At 39.2% G+C, this 21,802-nt stretch overlaps 2 protein-coding genes and 1 long non-coding RNA gene across 5 annotated transcripts in view; 2 read left to right on the top strand and 1 right to left on the bottom strand.

The window, feature by feature from the left end:
• The window catches only part of LOC127510587 (tripartite motif-containing protein 16-like), a 295,864-nt gene that overhangs the window by 227,943 nt on the left and 46,119 nt on the right, over positions 1-21,802 (bottom strand). The window lies entirely within an intron of this gene.
• LOC127510724 (uncharacterized) lies at positions 1,991-21,714 on the top strand. The gene is made up of 2 exons (XR_007929725.1): positions 1,991-2,259; positions 21,165-21,714. It is a non-coding gene; the product is annotated as an uncharacterized LOC127510724 (long non-coding RNA).
• On the top strand, positions 10,088-20,898 carry LOC127510611 (E3 ubiquitin/ISG15 ligase TRIM25-like). 3 transcript variants are annotated; one of them, XM_051890404.1, is made up of 7 exons: positions 10,088-10,746; positions 13,567-13,662; positions 13,749-13,982; positions 14,889-15,048; positions 15,202-15,249; positions 18,741-19,279; positions 20,812-20,898. In XM_051890404.1, coding segments are annotated over exons 1-6 (1,113 nt in total). In that variant the 5' UTR covers positions 10,088-10,173; the 3' UTR covers positions 18,743-19,279; positions 20,812-20,898. The 3 variants fall into 3 exon arrangements, with proteins under 3 accessions (XP_051746364.1, XP_051746363.1, XP_051746362.1); XM_051890403.1 differs by lacking the exons at positions 18,741-19,279; positions 20,812-20,898 and adding an exon at positions 16,154-16,349 and having other exon boundaries at positions 15,202-15,295; XM_051890402.1 differs by lacking the exons at positions 18,741-19,279; positions 20,812-20,898 and adding an exon at positions 16,154-17,266 and having other exon boundaries at positions 10,092-10,746.

Genomic DNA, 21,802 nt, shown 5'->3' with positions numbered 1-21,802 from the left:
GGGCTGGGCGACACCTAACACGTTCGCTAGATTCTATAGCCTTCGTGTCGAGCCGGTCTCCTCCCGTGTTCTCACCTCAGGTCAGAGGCACGGAGAGGCCCCGGCTTAGTGTCAGCTTGCTGCGCTTACATGCGCTTTTTTCTCCAGAGAGTCCCTACAAGGCAGACCCTGTTGAGTCCTCCGATCTCCCTTCGGCAGCCGACGTGGCAGAGCGTCTGACGCTAGGCCTATACTCCGTTGTATCCTTGAGAACCGGGTTTAGGCTGGGTACTATATGTGTGACCCTACTGGGATCCCATATGTCTAGTTCCACGGTTGCTCCTAAACGAAGCCTGTGTCTTTCCCTCTGGGAGAACCCACCTCTCATCGAGTTGGAGTCACCCCAGTTCTTCCATATGTAGTACAGCCTACGGGTTAGTCCATATGTACTTCTCCACATAACTCCTTCGGGGAAGGATGTGGCTTCCGCAGCGTTCCCTTCCCAGCGGAAGGGTACGCTTTCCCAGCGTTATCCAATAGTCTCACTGAATGGGTTTTGGGGAACAGCAGTGATCGACACTCTCTGTGTTAGAACTGTCCCACCGTCCGTAGGCAAGGGGGTTCAGGTGGCTTACAACAGAGCGCTGGAAGGGGGCAGCTCCTGTGGCGCTTTGGTAGGGATTCCTATTCGTCGGTCTGTCCGACGTACGTCGAACGTGACCGACTGAATGGGAACGTCTCGGTTACAAAGGTAACCCTCGTTCCCTGAAGGAGGGAACGGAGACGTACGTCCCGTCGCCACAGTCGCTGTACCCCGCTGATGCTGCCGCCTATCCGGTTCGGCTCCTCAGCGAAAACCTGAAGATGCAACGCACCTGCTGCTCATTATATACCCGCGCTGCGAGGCGAGCAGCTGATGCATATGATTGCATGCCAATGTGCATTGGCTCGTTGTAGTTACACTCGAAGTATATTGGCCTCTCTAGCGAGATTCCTATTCCTATTCGTCGGTCTGTCCGACGTACGTCTCCGTTCCCTCCTTCAGGGAACGAGGGTTACCTTTGTAACCGAGACGTTTCTATGTGTGAATTCCATAAGATATTTGGTTGTATTCATTGGTGTTCAAAGGCTCCCCTCCTGTGGCTATTAATGGTTCTGCAGATATAGTATTTTGTCCCCATTCTCTTGCTGTACCACAGCAGAAGTGTCGCTGCTGTGGATATGTACAATTTTTCATGCTCTAACTTTTTAAAGAATTAATTGTGAGAATTAATGGGTCATTTCACAATTAATTGCAACGTCATCACAGAGATGCACCCACAACTAGGGAGCTGAAAGCAGCACTCTTTACGGCACATCTAGCAGAAACAGAAATGACACGGAGATGTTGTGCTGTAAACTGCACTAATTATTATTATTAACTGGTGGCTCTTAAAAAAAGAGCCGTTTAAAGCCATGGCTTATGTGTCACAATATTTTAATGAACAGCATATACAATCAAAAGAATTCAACAAAATGAGGCAAGACTCACCAAAATGTATTCCGGACCGGTGCGTTCACAAACAGGAAGTGCTGGCCTCCAGCCAGGAAGTGTTGGTGGTGATGGGGCACAAGTACCTGAAGAGCGACTGGTGCAAGATGCAGCCACTGCGGTAGACGGTCAGTCAGGAGGACTGCAGGAGCCGGACGGTCATCAACCGCTTCTGCTACGGCCAGTGCAACTTCTTCTTCATCCCTCGACACGTCAAGAAGGAGCAGGAGTCTTCAGACGGAGAGAGGAAGACTGATGGTGTTTGAGAGACTCTTCAAAGACAGACATGATCCCGGTGTGACCTTCAGTGCTGGTTAACAGAAAACACGCAGAAAACACTCTTAGAAGAAAAGGTGCTATAAAAAACCTTAAAGGATCCTGTCAGGCCTTTCATATATAGAGCCTCTTAAGAATAAAGGTTCCAGAAGGGGGGTTATATAAAAGCTTGTTTGCACCATTAAAAAGAGAGAACCTCTTAAGGGGAAGCATTTTTTTTTCTTTCTGAACTCTTAATTAAATGTTTATTTTTAATCCATTTACTTATTAACTATGGAATATTATGAATTATTGCAGTCATCTGTTTATTTATTTAGACCATATTTTAATGTGGGTTACAAAAACTCTTCCAGTCTCAGCTACAGCTAGTGTTTGAAGACGGGGACACACTTAACGATTGTAAGGCCGATTATGAATGTAATTTGATACTTACGACAGATCATGCTCAAATGCGCCGAGTCAGAGCCAACCAGGTGAAAAAAAGTACATTTCTATAATGTACTTAAAGTGCTCTATTTTCGCGCACTAATTTTGTACTTAATATACTAAACGTTCTTCTTTAGTACTACTTAAAATAATCTTAGGAACATCTAAGTGTACTCAACTGTGCTATTTTGAGACACCATGAAATATGTACGACACAGCAATTTTTTTGATTCAGAAGGCACTGATTCATCCTCTGGTGTTGTATGGTTTACCATCACAATCGCTGTGTGGTTTTTCAAGCTTAAACCGAGCTTTTCAACCATTCAACTGCATTATATGGACTCACAGAGATGGATTATTTATTTCCCTAAAAGTCTTCGTTTGTGTTTATCCAAAGAAAAAAAGTCACATACATCGGGGATGGCATGAGTGAATGATGAAAGGGTTTTTTATTTTTCAAATTTTTCTTTGCAGATTTGTGCAAACTCATTTTTATTAGATTTTTTTTTCATGTCCACTACAATGGACATCAGGGCTTAAGCAACAAAAAATGTCATATTTTAACCATGCAGTTCTTATGAGCTAGAGTTCACACACAATATGTGAACTATAGCATTGAAGATTTTGAAAATAACACATACTGTAACAAAGAGCAATGCAATGAGAATGTAGAGAAAATGTAAGATATATGATTGTGTGCATATAGCATCAGGGCATCTTTGTGTGTGTGTGTGTGTGTGTGTGTGTGTGTGTGTGTGTGTGTGTGTGTGTGTGCGCGCGCGCGCACACATGCGTTTTTGTGACATATCAGGACACAAATTTGTATAATGTTGAGTAAAGCTTGGGCTAGTTCTCATTTGAAAGTGAACTAATCCTTTAAAGGGTTAGTTCACCCAAAAATGAAAATTCTGTCATTTATTACTCATGCTCGTGCCGTTCCAGACCCGTAAGACCTTCGTTAATCTTCGGAACGCAAATTAAGATATTTTAGTTGAAATCCGATGGCTCCGTGAGGCCTATATAGGGAGCAATGACATTTCCTCTCTCAAGATCCATAAAGGTACTAAAAACATATTTAAATCAGTTCATGTGAGTACAGTGGTTCAATATTAATATTATAAAGCGATGAGAATATTTTTGGTGCACCAAAAAAAACAAAATAACGAATTATTTAGTGATGGCCGATTTCTAAACACTGCTTCAGGAAGCTTTGGAGTGTTATGAATCAGCGTGTCGAATCCGCAGTTCGGAGCGCCAAAGTCACGTGATTTCAGCAGTTTGGCGGTTTGACACGCGATCCGAATCATGATTCGACACGCTGATTCATAACACTCCAAAGCTTCCTGAAGTGGTGTTTTGAAATCGGCCATCACTAAATAATTCGTGGATTTTATGGATCTTGAGAGAGGAAATGTCATTGCTCCCTATGTAGGCCTCATGGAGCCATCGGATTTCAACAAAAATATCTTAATTTGTGTTCCGAAGATAAGGTCTTGTGGGTGTAAAACGGCACAAGGGTGAGTAATAAATGACAGAATTTTCATTTTTGGGTGAACTAACCCTTTAAACACCACCTGAGTGGCCTCGAGATGTTGATATCACGATGGTCGAGATTGGAGAAGTTAGCTGTCTGATTGATGTTTAAAGCAGAGAAAACACTCCCTCTGATCGTTTTCGATGTTTAACGGCTGTTTTTTTTAATAAAAAGCACTCTTCAAGACATACATGCTGCTGTCTGTCACTAAATAACTTTTAAACTTTAATTGTAAGAATTGACCTGTTTAATGTATTAACAGTGAAACTATCCAGAGTTATTTTACATTTGATTACTTTGTACAATTTCTATAGTAGGCCTATTTCTGTTGGACCTACCTAAACTTAAGTGCAAATATTATGAGATCTAAACATCATTGGTTCTACCATGTCAACCATATTTAAATGATAAGATCTTATGTATATGCGTTGATCAGTGTTAAAAGAAAATAAATGTCTAGATTAGATCATGTGAATGATGCACTCACCTGTCGATCTCTTAAAAGGTTAGTTCACCCAAGAATTAAATTAATTAATTATTCACCCTCATGTCGTTCCACACCCATAAGACCTTCGTTCATCTTCAGAACACAAATTATTTTTGATGAAATCAAAGGTTTTTTTACATAATTATTGTCATTCAGGGTCCAGAAAGGTAGTAAAAACATAGTTAAAACCGTCAACGTGATTAACTAAACTATTCCCTACGAAGGCCTCCTTCCCTTTCCTTTCCCTATGTATAGATAAAATGTTATCAAAATGATTCTAGTTTGCATGGGTACATGGAAACGACTAATTTTTCTGTGTTATGTGGGCCAGACAAGTTATTTGGCAATGTCACTCTGTAAAAAAGACTAAGCGTCTGAGCACATACACATTCAAACGCTCAGACCTATAGACTAAATGCGTAAAATTAACGGCAAGAACGCATTAAAAGTCTTCTGTTTTTAGCTTAAAAAGGTGTCATTCAAGTTAATAATTAATTTTACAACAGAAGTGATTCAATCAAAAACCTACTTTTGCTCGATAATAACTTTTTCCTAGAGCTGCTGTAAAGCTGCTGTCCTTTAATTTTCCTACTATCACTGTGAAGCTGCTTTGAAACAATCTGTATTGTAAAAAGCACTATATAAATGAAGGTGACTTGACTTGACATACAGATGCATTTATTTGACTGCTAAGCAATGCTAGCAATTCATTCAAAGAATCATTTATTTCTGGTAGGCCAGCTGCCACGTCCTTAACGGCTGGACCTTAGCTTCTTCATTCCCATCTAATGTGTGTTGATGGTCTGCCAGAAGTTTTGTTGTTGTTGTGAGGCACATTACTTAAAAATACAATGCTTAAATAAAAAATTATATTCATTCATTAAAATTACCGTGTTGTATTTTCTCCTGTTTCTCTATTTGCTCTTGTTTTGTTCGAGACAAGTGCTGTGTTGTGGAAAGCCCTTATATTGAGCTGGTTTGGGTGTTTATTATGTAAATTAACAACCAAGCGCACAAGGTCGCACGTTTTGAATGCTCCGAATTCATCAACATCAAACAAGGTTAAGAACAAATTCATGTGTATATGCACGTGTTGTGAATTGATGGAGATTTTTCGTGAGAAGTTCTCCTGTGCGTACAAATGACTTGTCAATAATTGCTTTGCAAAGTTTTCCATACACAGCGTAATCAGTGTTGCCAAGTCTGTGGTTTTCCCGCAGAATTGGGCTACTTTAACACTGTTGCTACGGGTTGAAACAACCCCAAATAACATGATATTTAGCCTCTGGAATGCACATTTTACAGGGGAACCCCACCAAAAATTTTACCTCCCGGAACGCAATTTTTGTTCAACAATTGAATTTGTTGGGTTCAATAAATTCAATGTGCCGGTTGACTGACTTGCTGGCCGATGTGCCAGAATGGAGTCAATGACATCAAAATGTACCATTTTGCTCCGTCCCCTGCCGCTTTCCCCCTCTCTCTTTTTGATCCCTGTATTTTTTTAACTTGTTGACCACCTGGTTGGTGGATTGGTTAAACCCACGGTTTCTCCCACCATCTCCTCATATACGTTTTTTTTTTTTTTTTTTTCCCTCACACTACTTTCTAGTTTCTTTTAGATTTCCCTCATTGACCAGATGGCGAGGAGAGCGTTGGTCTCTTCTGCAGACCACTGCTGAACTACATATTAAATTGTTTTTAATTAATTTACCTGAACTCCAACAGCTTTTAAAAACGGCGCCTTTCACACTGCGGTCTGTAGTGGAAGCTCCGCCTACTGACGTCATAGTTTCCCTTGTTCGAGACTAGCAAGGCTATGGGCCGGCTTGGAAGCAGGATCTGGGTGTTACAGAACACAGACTCACAACAATGTAGAAGTGAATAAGAGTGTTTATTAGACGTGGCAGTTAAAGCAAACAGGCAGGTGAGTATATCAGTCGAAGCAGCAATGCAATAATGAATGGTAATACTGACAGTTCTTGTAGGTGAGTTGAGGAGGTTGTGGACGTGAGCAGCCGAGCACACACTTCGGTGATAATGGTGGAGCATGGAAGGAGACCGGGGAATGAAGATGCTGGAGACACAGAGGATCAGGAGACGAAGGAGCGACAATAACTGCAGGTAAGTAGAGCAGGTAAGTGAGTCCTTACTCAAAACAAGACCAGACAAAGTGCCAGACTGAAGTGTGTGCTTAAATGCTGCTTGTGTGATGAGGTGATGATGATCAGGTGCGGGTGATTGCTGAGCGTGAGCAGAAGGAGGGATGATGGGAAATTAAGTTCGGGGAAGGTGGGCACCTGCAGTGGAAGACCGAAGCCCGTTTCCCAATTGGGTTTTGGCTCCAGCACTGGCCCCAGTGGAAAAGCAGTATCAGTTATTAATATTTCAGTGGTTCTCTATTTGCATGTGTTTTTAATTTATTTGTATGAGAGCCTGGCCAAAAATTATATCAGCACAATTTGGCATGTTCCAATACATTATCGCGAATAAAATAATTAACTACAAACTAGAGGTCGACCGATATATCGGGCCGATATTTGTCTTTTTTTAATATATCGGCATTGGCCGATATCCGTGTTTAGTAGCGCCAATTTAAAGCCAGGCACGTCCGCGGGCAGCCCTGTGTTATTGGTGCGGTGGAATGTGCTGCTGCCGCATGTGAATTGAAACTTTTGGAAGATTCAACAACAGTCCTGGGAGATAAAGGTAGCCTAAGGCTTAAATTCTGATATTTCAAAGTCCTATGGCCATATATTTACTATATATTACTAGTAAACTATGAAGTGTTGCTTCACTTAGTGAAAGAAACAACGGATAGCATAGAACCGTCGGGAACTGGCATAATGCTACAGCTGGTTGAAGGTTCGCTTACTTGTAGTTAACTTTAAGGACTGTAGTCCAAAACTACCAGCAGCTTGCTTGCTAACATATTAGCCCCAATGTTATAAGTTCTGTTTTATTTTTCCTGTATCGGAGTCGGAGAATTTCACTCTGTGCTTGGGGCAGCTCTGACAAACACTGCAGCGTGATTGAGGGCTACGTTACTCCGACAAATATTGGCAATATTAAGAGGATTTGGCATTTCCAATTAATGTAAGCCTGTTACATTCTTCTAGTCTATTATTATTACTATTAGGTAAGCTACTTTTATTATTAAATTAATATTATAATATGCGCAGAAGTGTATGACATTTGTTCGGAAGCATGGTTTGATGCAGATAATAGCCGGGTTTCCATCCAACTTTGCATTAATGAAAATTCAGCTCAAGAATATGCGCATCTGCGTGTGTTTCCATCAACTGTGTAACGCGAATAAAAATGGACATCAGCCTAATAAAGTGATGTGTTCCGACCAATGACTATATATATATATATATATATATATATATATATATATATGTCGCACAGATATTATCCTCATTAAACCTGTCTAATGTTAACCGTCAAGAATGTCAGAAATCACTAAGAGTTTAGCACTGTCCTTGCATACAAGGCTGACATGACAACATGACAAAGTTTTTAATTGATTTTTATTTATAAAGTTGTATTCATTTTATTTAAATGTATATTTAAGTTTACATTTATGTTCCAACAAACTTGAAAAATTCAGCTTGATAAATGCTCTAAAACTTTTATGTAAATCAAGTCAGTGTTCAATAAATGATGTTAAGTTTAGAAATGTTGTGCATCCACTTATTATTTGTCACGAATACGGCTCCCGCGGCTCCCGCGGCTCCCCCTCCCGGCCACCTGAGGGAGCCATCACCTGAGTTTTGAGTTACTTCCCTCTGGACTACGTTTCCCATAGTCCCTCATTCCTGGGACTGATTACGCACACACCTGCACCTCATCACACCCACACTATTTAAGCCACACACACACACTCACCGCGAAGTCTTGATTTGCCCTGGTGATCACTACTGAGCGTTTTCTTGTGGACTGTTACCTTGTTATTGATTGGACTGTTTATCTTCTGTGAACCTCTGCCGCCTGCCTTGAACCCTGCCTGTTTCCTGGATTACGTTTGCCTGCCGCCTGCCCTGAACTCTGCCTGTTGTAAGACCCTGTCTCTTTGCCGCCTGTCTCAACCCAAGCCTGTCCCTGTTTCCGCTACTGTCTTGCCCTTGTCTGCCTTGTGCTTTGTTGTCACAATAAAGAAACTGCAAATGGATCCTCACGCTGTCAGCCCATCATTACATTATTAGTGTGACATTTTAGCATGCAAATGAAGGGGAAAACTTCAAGATATCGGCCCTAAAAATCGGCAGCACATATCGGCCATCGGCTGACCCTGACCTCTAAACATCGGCATCGGTTATAGAAAAACCCATATCGGTCGATCTCTACTACAAACACAACTAAGAATATAATTATCTTTGACATATTTTTATAATATATGAATAAAGGGTGAAGGTGTCAATCTACTGTATTCGAATATAATTTTATTGAAAAATGTTCAAATTTGGGATGGGAGAAAAAAATATTTTTCAAAGCTTTTGTGTTCTCTTGCAAAACCCATTGTGAGATCTGACAAACACTTCCTGTTTATTTTCCTGCTGGCAGTGGTTCAGAAAGCTCTGTACGTTCACAATGGAGCAGTTCATAGATACGAGACCGGTGTTGCACTCAGGTGACACTCATTATCAATCGCGCCACCGTCCTGCTTGCCACACTGACATTCTCCGGCGTATGGTTCTTGTGCTCACTCCCAGAGGTTTTGCAACTCAGGGCACAGGTAGAGACATCAGTTCCTCAATACGTTCCTCTTATAAAAATATTCTTTGCCACCAGATTCAAAGTCTAGAGTGTTGTGTGTACACAACACTCTCAGTGATAGTGGTTGATCTCACAAAATCACCTGTACAACCTCTCTAAGTCCATCCATTACAGCACATGGTCCTTCTGGCTTGACAGTGTACTTAAAAAAAAAAAAAAAAAAAAAAAAAAAAAAAAACTAGCTGCTGGGAACAGGCAAACTCCAAAAAATCTTAATCAACTTGTGTGTCATTTAGACATTTGCAACAGTTTATTTTTTAATAACACCACCACAAGGAAGGCTCTACTTTATGGCAAGTTGTCAAAAACAACCAGAAAGAATTATATTTCTTTCCTTGTTCATCACTTAAAAATGTATGTCAAGTATATTGATTTTACTGTAAATTTTCTGATAATCCGAGACTCCAAACTTTGATTAAATGTATGAAAACATAACTCACAGCAAAAATAATCCCTATTATTATAATCATTTAAAAGACTAAATATTTAATGATACTCAAAGTGAAAACATTCACGAGATATTAATGTCAGCATGTATAAGCTATGATAGTAATATTTTCCCAATTGTGACATATAACTGAGTGAAACGGCTTCTGGAACAAGAACAAATGTAGGGCGGGGCTTGATTTTGTCCATGGGGAATTGATTGGATGGTTGTGGTTTGCTATTGGTGGATCTCATGTGAGTGACAGGTTGCCCCGCCCTCACGCCAGTAAACACATCATCAGAGAGGAGATGTTGCTGCAAGAGGGAGGGGAAGTTATTTTGATTCAAGATTACAAGCGCACATGAATTTAACAAAATGATGTGCATGAATAAATCATTTATAATAAATACTGCAATATTCAATAATAAAAAAAAGATTTGGCAAATCTGATTTCATTGTGACTTCAAGAAACGGCAATTCTGTCTTGCTTCTCTCTAACTTACAGTGTTTCTGAGACTGATTAAACACAGTGTGTGTAGGAACTAAACTAGAAACTTAGCAGGAATGGGACTCTCCTTGACCAGGAATGAGGAAGCTGCTTTACAGACACGCCTGTTTTGCACACGTCACTCAAACACAGAGCCAGGAAACAGGAATCACATGAGTTCAGAGAAAGAGAAACTTAAGTGTAGTTGAGCTGTTGTGTGTTTCTGTCTCTGTATTCATACAATAAAATGGCAGAAGCCAGAATTTCTCAGGATGAGTTCATGTGTTCAGTGTGTCTGGATCTCCTGAAGGATCCTGTGGCCACTTCCTGTGGCCACAGTTTCTGCAACATCTGTATTACAGGCTTCTGGGATCAGGAGGATCAGATGAGAGTCTACAGCTGTCCTCAGTGCAGACAGACCTTCAGTCCAAGACCTGCTTTAGCTAAAAACACCATTCTGGCTGAAATGGTGGAGAAACTGAAGAAGACTAAACTTCCTGCTGACTGTTACGCTGGAGCTGGAGATGTGCAGTGTGACGTCTGTACTGGAAGAAAACACAAAGCCGTCAAGTCCTGTCTGGTGTGTCTGAACTCTTACTGTCAGATTCACCTTGAAGAACATGAGAGTTGGTTTAAAGGAAAGAGACACAATCTGACTGAAGCCACTGGACGACTGCAGGAGATGATCTGCCCGAAACACGACAAGATCCTTGAGGTTTTCTGCCGCACTGACCAGAAGTGTATATGTGTGCTATGTATAATAGATGAACATAAAAACCACGACACTGTATCAGCTGCAGCACAGAGGACAGAGAAACAGGTATGAACTTAAAGAGGTCCCATTATGCTCATTATTATGCATTATTTTAAAACGTTTCGCATTATTGTTTCTATGGCGTTTATTGTTTAAATGTATTATTTTAATAGTGTTTGTGTATTTAAATGTCTGAAACCTAAAATGAGCATTATGTGGTTGAAAACACTGCATAGTTGTGATAAATGACAAGCGCTGAGTGTGTCCGTTTCTGGTTCTGTGCCAGCCAAAACGCGAAAGCACAGTTTGAATCCGGCAGTTATGTGACGTCACTGAACATTCTAAATCCCATATGTGGGACCGTACCGCTCAAAAGGTTAAGGAATGTCTCATTTCTCCATTTATTGAAAGTCATTAGGGTCAAAAAGCTTCCATCTTCAAAAAGCACATTAAATGAAATCCATATAACTCCAAGGGGGGTAATCTAATGCTGTGTCCCAGTTCACCTACTTACACTGTGCCCTAAAAGTATGTACTGTTTTTGTGAAGAAAAAACAAAAAACAATACAGACTTCTGAATGTGTAGCAGAAGAATAGGCAAGCTTTGGGACATACTATATCATACAGTGCCCTCCACAATTATTGGCACCCTTAGTAAATATGAGAAAAGATGACTGTAAAAATAAATCTGCATTGTTTATCCTTTTGATCTTTCATTAAAAAAAATTCACAAAAATCTAACCTTTCATCGAAGTAAAACAATTGAAAATGGGGTGAAACTCACATTATGAAATAAATGTTTTTCTCCAATACATGTTGGCCACAATTATTGGCACCCCTAGAAATTCTTATGAGTAAAATATCTCTGAAGTATATTCCCATTCATATTTACATTTTTTAGCACATGAGGATGATCATGAACATGAAATTGTCCAGCCATGACGTCCTGTTCCACAGGAGTATCTAAACACGAGGAAACACAAAGGCCAAATTCCCTTAATCATTCATCACAATGAGAACAACCAAAGAATATAGTTCTGATGTGCAGCAAAAGATTTCCAGCATATTCAGTTGTCAGACACGACTGGAACTTCAAATGGGACCGGCTTCTATGGTCAGATGAAACTAAAAAAAGAGCTTTTTGGCAGCAAACCCACCAGATGGGTTTGGTGCACACTGGGATAAAAAGTACCCCATGCCCACGGTTAAATATACTGCCGGATCTTTAATGTTGTGGGCCTATTTTTCTGCTGGAGGTCCTGGACATCTTGTTCAGATACATGGTATCATGGATTCCATCAAATACCAACAGATAAAAATCAAAACCTGACCGCTTCTGCTAGAAATCCAATAATGGGCCGTGGTTGGATCTTCCATCAGGACAATGATCCAAAACAAACACCAAAATCAACACAAAAATGTGTCACTGAGCACAAAATGAAGCTTCTGCCGTGGCCGTCCCAGTCCCCTGAACTGAACCCTGAAGAAAATGAGTGGAGTGAACTGAAGAGAAGAAGTACCAACATGGAGCTGGGAATCTGAAGGATCTGGAGAGATTCTGTATGAAGGAATGATCTCTGATGTTCTCCAAACTCATCAGGCATTAAAGGAGAAGACTCAGAGCTGTTATCTTGAGAAAAGGATGTTGCAGTAATTGGGTGCCAATAATTGTGGCCAATGTGTTTTGGAGAAAAACATTTATTTCATGAGCTTTTTCTCCCATTTTCAATTGTTTTACTTCGATGAAAGGTTAGAATATTGTGAATTTTTTTAATGAAAGATCAAAAGGATAAACAATGCAGATTTATTTTCACAGCCACCTTTGCTCATATTTACTAAGGGTGCCAATATTTGTGGAGGGCACTATGTACGCCTTTAACGGACATCTCTATCACTTAGTTACACACATCCTGTCACAGTTTAAACCGTCCTGTCAATCATCTTGTCACATTCAATTTAATTTAATTTCCTACCATTTCAGGGAGAAATGTAGTAGCAGGTTGATCTGCCAGTATTGGGTCTTTCATGAGTAGACGCTCCTCATGTGTTTGTGTAATGATGCATTTAAAAGTTAATGACAAACGTATCATTACAAAAGTTCACAGTGCTGTTGCAGATGAAAAATAATGTGGATAACATTGAATAAAGATCTTTTCGTCAGGTTATATACTGATTATTATTCACTCAAACTTATTTATCTAAACCTTTCTACTTTATTGTCAGACTCGTCCATCCATCATGTTTGTAGCTTTTTAACACTTTTTATTAATGTTTTTTAGTTATAATCAAATCCACATCCATCGCACAGTGGGTTGTGGGCAATATTATCCGTTAGAGTGTGCATCGATCTTCACTTCTGACTCTAAACAGTAATAGTAGATCATCCGGGTATCTTTGAAATAATCATACTACGATTTGGGACACAGTAATTCTAATTTTTAATATTATTTAGGACCATAATATGCAAATTGAGATAAAACATAAATCTTCTTAAGTGATAGGAAAAGTCAAATATATTTGCATGTTTAGTCATGTGAACATGCATGAGCCAGTGAGGTTTGATGTTATTGACGTGTCACCATATTTGATTTGGGCTCTAGAAACAGACATTATTCAGAATATCTTGTTTTGTGTTCTGCAAGAGAAAATCATACAAGTTTGTAAAGACATGAGGATGAGTAAACAATGAAAGAATTTAAATTTCTGGGTGAACTATCCCTATAAAACTAGACATTGATGAAATAATGCTGGAACTTATGATTGAACCTATAACCGTATCATCCAAGATCTTTAATCCTCAATCTCAGCACTTCACTGATACTGGATTCATATCTGTTTACTTGATGATTTATGTGATGTTTCTCCTGTTATTGGTTTGTCCTTTAGCATCAGCTGAAAGAGATGCAGAGGTCGTTCCAGCAGAGGATCCAGCAGAGAGAGAAAGATCTTCAGCAGCTGAGAGAGGCTGTGGTGTCTCATAAGGTGAGTCTGGAGAAGAAGAGAAGTTTGAGAAGTCTCAGTCAGGACTCACTGAAGCCACTGTGTGATTGTGATGTGTGTCCTAACAGCGCTCTGCAAAGACAGCAGTGGAGGACAGTAAGAGGATCTTCACTGAGCTCATCCGCTCCATTGAGAGAAGCCGCTCTGAGGCCACACAGCGGATCAGAGATCAGGAAAAGACTGCAGTGAGTCGAGCTGAAGGACGACTGGAGCGACTGGAGCAGGAGATCAATGATCTGAGGAGAAGAGACGCTGAGCTGGAGCAGCTTTCACACACACAGGATCACATCCATTTCCTGCAGGTAACAGAGATCTAGAAGAACAGGATCATAGTGGACTTGAGCAAGAGACTCACAGAGAAACATTTCATGAGAGCAGAATGAGCCGTTGACTGAAGTGTTGATCTGTGTGTTTGGTTATTATATAATCATCAGTCAGACTCTCATCTGATCATCTTCTTTTGAAAGAGACGCACTTACAAATGCAGTTCAGCTCTGGAAAATTTCTGAAACATTTTTCTGAAGGATATACTGAGCTTCCAGAAAGCAACAGTTCAAAACTTCACTAATGTTAATTTATTCATTTATTTTTTGCAACAATGTGAAATCCAAGAACATGATGGTGCCAGTTTCACACAGCTAGATTTCCCTTCATCTTTTTATTTTATTGTTTACTACAAATTCTGAGTAATGTTTACCAAAGTCAGATAATCTTTAAACCTGCTGAAACCTTTCATAATAATTTTCAGTAACACATTAATGAATTTGACAGTGAAGTCCTCAAACAGGAAGTGAGGCTGTATATTAGTGATGCTTCAGCATATTTAAACCACAAAACCTGACCTTGGGATCGTGTCCTAAGAGTCCTTATGAATTTCAGAGCCACTAACTGCTCAAAAGTTATAAATAAAATTCTCTACTCGTTGTCTTTGAACTGCTTTTCCTGATCAAATCTACTAAACCCTGTCATGTGACTCCATTGTGTTTCAAGTGTTTTCCTAGAAAGTTCTCATATATTGTAAGTGTCAAACACTAGAACTTACAGCTCTAACATGATATAATGAACATGAGAAGAATGAATCTGATGCTGTGAAAGTGCTGGATTGAGGAGAGTTACTAAAGATCAACAAGAGCTCCTCAAATCTGACAGTAGTGCAGGTTATTGGCTGAAGTGTGGAGGTGATGAGCTTTGATTCCTGTTTTCTGTAGAGTTTCCAGTCTCTCTCAGCTCCTCCTGAATCTACAGACGTAAATGATGATCCCTTCAGTTCTCTCTCCTCTTTTGATGTTGTGAGAGAATCTGTCCGTCAGCTGAGAGACAAACTGGAGGATTTCTGCAAAGAGGAGCTGAAGAAGATCTCTGACAGAGGTAAAGTCCTGGAGATTCATCTGCTCTCAGAAATGATCCTCCATCATCTCATATCATGTAGAAGATCATATTAGAAATGTCTTAGGAACGGATGCAGGGATCATTTTCTCTTGACATGATAATCACACTCTTCATGTCTGTTGATTTCCACAGTCACTTTCACCAACATTGTTCCCAGAACCAGGAACGACTTCCTACAATGTAAGTCACTAAGAAAACAAGCAGAAAAACTGTGTGCATCATAAAGGTATTTATAACATATATAATAGATATCTTTTCATAAATAATTATAACCAAAGTTAAAATACATTATAATATTTGCAGATTCTGAAATTGGTTGTTTGTCATGTGTTTTAATGCATTATACTTTCTAAAAGTCAACAATGAAATCCAGCTAATTGAGTAATCCACATATAAAGAACAGACCCCAGAACAGACTGTTTCATTTCCATCACCACGACTGTTTACTTCAGTGTTTCTGTCAGCTTTCTGTAGCGCAGCTGCTGAACTTCCTGTGAAAACAACTTCTGCGTTTAGAATTCAGACACAATATGTTTTTTCTTGTTTTCTATTGGAAATTTTTTTTATGAATGCTTCCTGTTTGCTGATTGGCTGCAGTTTGTGATAATCTACGTAATTAAGGTTTCAGTGCCAAATTTTTTTAAAGCATTTATTTATTTATTTAGCATTCATAAATATAAATTTTATTCACTTGGCTTTTTTGATCCTTGGGAAAATTTAAACTATCCAGTCAAATCTTTTATGTGATTCAGTGACTTGCATTCAGTGACATCCATTTGAAATGATATATAGGTGAATAATAATAGTAAACACACTAAATTAAATATTATAAATAAAAAATATATATCTCATGACAGATAAAAAGTTTGGGGTTGGTAAGTTTAATGTTTTTGAAATAAGTCTCTTCTGCATTTTGATCCAAAATACAGTAAAAACAGTAATATTGTGAAATATCACTATGATATTAATGAACCATTTTCTTGGGTTGGGTAAAGGACATAGATGATGGATAATGATAATGCTTTGTACAGGATATCAGACAGATTGATAATTCCTGATTCTGATGTGTTTTTATCTCCATCAGATTCCCATCAGCTCAATCTGGATCTGAACACATTGAATGAAAACCTCCATCTGTCTAAAAGGAACAGAATGATTACATTCATTGGCTCAGAGCTTCAGCAGTATCCTGATCATCCAGACAGATTTGATCAGTGGGAGCAGGTGTTGTGCAGAGAGAGTGTGTGTGGACGCTGTTACTGGGAGATTGAGTGGAGAGGTGCTGTGTTTATATCAGTGTCATATAAGAGCATCAGCAGGAAGGGACGGGGTAATGAGTGTTGGTTTGGATATAATGATCAGTCCTGGAGTTTGTTCTGCTCTGACTCCAGATTCATATTCACACACAATAACATACTGACTAATCTCTCTGTAGAGTCCATCATCAGTAGAATAGGAGTGTGTGATTATTATGATTTTGAGTCCATCAACAGGAGAATAGGAGTGTATGTGGATCACAGTGCAGGAACTCTGTCCTTCTACAGCGTCTACAGAAACACAATGAGCCTCATCCACACAGTCCAGACCACATTCACTCAACCGCTCTATCCTGGGTTTTATTTTTTTTATGGATCATCAGTGAAACTGTTGATGAATCAGAATAGACTGTAGAGAGATTCTACCCATAATGCTTTGAGCTCATGATGAATCAGTAACAGTGAGATGTTATAGAGTCTCTTATTTTCTCTTCATTACATTAATACTACAGCTGAACTTCTGTCAGTGAAATAACATGTCAGAATAAATGTGTGTAATGAATCCTCATATAGACAGTGAGATCAGTGTGTGTGTGTGTGTGTGTGTGCGTGTGTGTCCCATTTTAGCTGTTACGATCCCCTGCTCTTTCTCGTTTTCCCTTTTCTTTCCGAAAACCCATTTTCAATTCAAAATAAAAACATGAGGCACAAATGTCTAAAGATTTCAAAGTGTAAAATTTTAAACAAATATTAGTATGGTGTTAAATAAAATGAATTACCCCACAACATACATTATAGAAATGTTCTATGTTCAGACCTTTCCTTTCAAAAAGAAATAGTGAAGATTGTTAAACATCTCTGAATTAGCTTTGACATTTTAACTCAATGTGTAAGCTCTCGAGCTCAATGAAAATAAACACCACAAAAAAAGAGGTTATAGATTCCAGTGTTTCCTAACTGCTTTTTTAGTCCTTGAATCTTCGCAGTGCAGCTCTCCCCACCAACCTCAGCTCAAAGGCGTATCATAGCTCTTTGGGATAATCAATGTTCAAAGCATAAAGGAGTCCAAACAGTGCATTTGGAATATCTTGGAGATCCACAATCTCATCCAGTATCACAGCCACGTCCATGACATCCTCTGGGAAGACACTATCATGTCTAATGTGTCCTCACTCACGGTCAAGATGCCCACATTAACCCCGTGAACAATGTCTTTCTCATCATCAATGGGCTGAAAAAACTCAGGGGTGACTATAGCTTTCATTACTGCATTAAATGTACAGAACCAAAACATTTCAAGAATTCATTGGTGTAGGGAAATAGACATAGTAATAGAAATTAAATCATAAACTATCTTTCCTGGAGCTAAACGATATTGGAAAATTACGAAGCCCCTAAAGGGACGTGAAGGAAAAAAAGTGAAGATAGGAAGAAAAATTATTTGGCGATGCTTTTGCGTACTCTGGCAAATGTTTTGCATTCCCCGAGAAATTTAGCTTTCACTCACAAACAATACAAAAGTTTTGCGAGGGAATGCAAAGGTTTTGTGAGCAAACGCCACCATGTTCCCTTAGAAAATAAACCATCAAGCTCTTATTTTGGCCGAAAACTGAAAGGACTTTCCATTGTTGGCAGTTACTCACCCTCGAGTCATTACAAACTTGTAAGACTTTTGTTCATCTTCAGAACACAAATGCAGATCTTTTTAATGAAATCTGAGATCTTTCTGTCCATCCATTGACAGCTACACAACTACCAATTTCAAGCCCCAGAAAGGTAGTAAAGACATCCTAAAAGTAATCCATGTGACTCCAGTGGTTTAACCTTGATTTGATGACGCGAGGACTGGGTGGAACTAGCCTTTATATGTGTAACAGTGTTAAAAAACAAAACAAAAAAAAAAAACATTTAATTCAAAGAGTTTCTATGTGTGAATTCCATAAGATATTTGGTTGTATTCATTGGTGTTCAAAGGCTCCCCTCATGTGGCTATTAATGGTTCTGCAGATATAGTATTTTGTCCCCATTCTCTTGTTGTACCGCAGCAGATTCAAGTGTCGCTGCTGTGGATATGTACAATTTTTCATGCTCTAACTTTTTAAAGAATTAATTGTGAGAATAGACGGGTCATTTCACAATTAATTGCAACGTCATCACAGAGATGCACCCGCAACTAGGGGGCTGAAAGCAGCACTCTTTACGGCACATCTAGCAGAAACAGAGATGACACAGAGATGTTGTGCTGTAAACTGCACTAATTATTATTATTAACTGGTGGCTCTTAAAAAAGAGCTGTTTAAAGCCATGGCTTATGTGTCACAATATTTTAATGAACAGCATATACAATCAAAAGAATTCAACAAAATGAGGCAAGACTCACCAAAATGTATTCCGGATCGGTGCGTTCACAAACAGGAAGTGCTGGCCTCCAGCCAGGAAGTGTTGGTGGTGATGGGGCACAAGTACCTGAAGAGCGACTGGTGCAAGATGCAGCCACTGCGGTAGACGGTCAGTCAGGAGGACTGCAGGAGCCGGACGGTCATCAACCGCTTCTGCTACGGCCAGTGCAACTTCTTCTTCATCCCTCGACACGTCAAGAAGGAGCAGGAGTCGTTCCAGTCGTGTGCCTTCTGCCGGCCACACCGCTTCACCAGCCTCGACTGCTACTGCAAGATCCAGCGTGTCACGCAGTGCCGCTGAGTGTCCAAGTCTGAGAAACAGTGAGAGGACGATGCTTACACACCTGCTGCTAATCTGAGCTGAAAGACTGAAAACACCACAGTGTCTTCAGACAGAGAGAGGAAGACTGATGGTGTTTGAGAGACTCTTCAAAGACAGACATGATCCCGGTGTGACCTTCAGTGCTGGTTAACAGAAAACATGCAGAAAACACTCTTAGAAGAAAAGGTGCTGTAAAAAACCTTAAAGGATCCTGTCAGGCCTTTCATATACAGGTGCTGGTCATATAATTAGAATATCATCAAAAAGTTCATTTTTTTATTATAAATTATTTTTAAAAATGAAACTTTCATATATTCTAGATTCCCTACATGTAAAGTAAAACATTTCAAAAGTTTTTTTTTTAAATTTTGATGATTAGAGCGTACAGCTCATGAAAGTCCAAAATCCAGTATTTCAAAATATTAGAATATTTCCTAAAATCAATCAAAAAATGGATTCGCAAAACAGAAAAGTTAAAGTTCTTTAAAGTATGCTCTTTTGTGCACTCAATACTTGATCAGCAGGACATATTACAGCAAATGACTTGCTCCTAGCACAAATTACTGCATCAGTGAAGTGTGGCATGGAAGTGATCAGCCTGTGGCACTGCTGAGGCACTATTGAGCCTTCAGATCATCTGTATATTGTTGGATCGACTGTTTCTCATCTTTCTCTTGAAAATATCCCATAGATTCAGGTCAGGCATATTGGCTGGCCAATAAAGCACAGTAATATCATGGTCAGCAAACCACTTGGAAGTGGTTTTTGCACTGTGGGCAGGTGCTAAAGTCCTGCTGGAAAAGGAAATCAGCATCTCCATAAAGCTTGTCAGCAGATGGAAGCATAAAGTGCTCCAAAATCTCCTGGAAGATGGCTGCATTGACTTTGCACTTGATAAAACACAATGGACCAACACCAGCAGACGTCACGGCCCCCCCAAATCATTATTGACTTCAGAAACTTCACACTAGACTTCAAGCAGCTTGGATTCTGTGCCTCTCCAGTCTTCCTTCAGACTCTGGGACCATTATTTCAACATGAAATGCAAAATTTACTTTTATCTGAAAAGAGGATTTTCGACCACTGTTCACTGTCCAGTTCTTTTTCTCCTTAGCCCAGGTAAGATGCTTCTGACATTGTCTCTGGTTCAGAAGTGGCTTGGTAGTCCTTTTCCTGAAGATGTCTGAGTGTGGTGACTCTTGATGTGCTGACTCCGGCTTCATTCTACTCATTGTGAAGCTCTCCCAAGTGTTTGAATCGGCTTTACTTGACAGTATTGTCAAGCTTGCGGTCATCCCTGTTGCTTGTGCACCTTTGCCTACCCAATTTCTTCCTTCCAGTCAACTTTGCATTTAATATGCTTTGATATTTCACTCTGTAAACAGCCACCCCATTCAGTAATGACCTTCTGTGACTTACTCTCTTTGTGGAGGGTGTCAATGATTGTCTCCTGGACCATTGCCAAGTCAGCAGTCTTCCCCATTAGTGTGGTTTCAAAAAACAAAAGATACCCGGATTTTATACTGTAGGGATGGTCATTTAATGAAACTCAAATGTAAATATTCTAATATTTTGAGATACTGGATTTTGGACTTTCATTAGCTGTACGCTCTAATCAACAAATTTACAAAAAAAAACTTTTGAAATGTTTTACTTTACATGTAGGGAATCTAGAATATATGAAAGTTTCATTTTTTAAAATAATTTACAATAAAAAAATGAACTTTTTCACGATATTCTAATTATATGACCAGCACCTGTATAGAGCCTCTTAAGAATAAAGGTTCCAGAAGGGGGTTTATATAAAAGCTTGTTTCCACCATTAAAAAGAGAGAACCTCTTAAGGGGAAGCATTTTTTTTTCTTTCTGAACTCTTAATAAATAAATGGATTAAAAATAAAAATTCATTAACTATGGAATATTATGAATTATTGCAGTTATCTATTTATTTATTTATTTATTTATACTATATTTTAATGTGGGTTACACAAACTCTTCCAGTCTCAGCGACAACTAGTGTTTGAAGACGGGGACACACTTAACGATTGTAAGGCCGATTATGAATGTAATTTGATACTTACGATACATGCTCAAATGCGCCGAGTCAGAGCCAACCAGGTGAAAAAAGTACATTTCTATAATGTACTTAAAGTGCTCTATTTTCACGCACTAATTTTGTACTTAATATACTAAACGTTCTTCTTTAATAAGATAATCTTAGGAACATCTAAGTGTACTCAACTGTGCTATTTTGAGACACCATGAATATGAACTAAAATGTGCTAGCTGAGAGAAGCAGCTCTCTCTCTTTAGGGCAGGACTTGATTTTACACATCAGCTGTTGACTGAATTTTGAAAAGTGGGCTTTGTATTAAAGCGACAGCAATTGTTTGGCTTCAGAAGACACTGATTCATCCTCTGGTGTTGTATGGTTTACCATCACAATCGCTGTGTGTGGTTTTTCAAGCTTAAACTGAGCTTTTCAACCATTCAACTGCATTATATGGACTCACAAAGATGGATTATTTATTTCCCTAAAAATCTTCGTTTGTGTTTATCCAAAGAAAAAAAGTCATATACATCGGGGATGGCATGAGTGAATGATGAAAGGTTTTTTATTTTTCTGCACTGTAAAAAGCGCTAAATAAATAAAGGTCACTTGACTTGACTATGTTTTGATTCAATATTTTGATTAAATAAAGGTTAAAAAAAAAAAAAAAAGGTATAAAAAAATGTGAATGGATGAATCGCTCACA

This window comes from Ctenopharyngodon idella, chromosome 4 (assembly GCF_019924925.1).
Source record: "Ctenopharyngodon idella isolate HZGC_01 chromosome 4, HZGC01, whole genome shotgun sequence".
NCBI classification, from domain to species: domain Eukaryota; kingdom Metazoa; phylum Chordata; class Actinopteri; order Cypriniformes; family Xenocyprididae; genus Ctenopharyngodon; species Ctenopharyngodon idella.
Note: the sequence above shows the minus strand (reverse complement) of the source record. Positions and strands in the feature narration are given on the sequence as shown.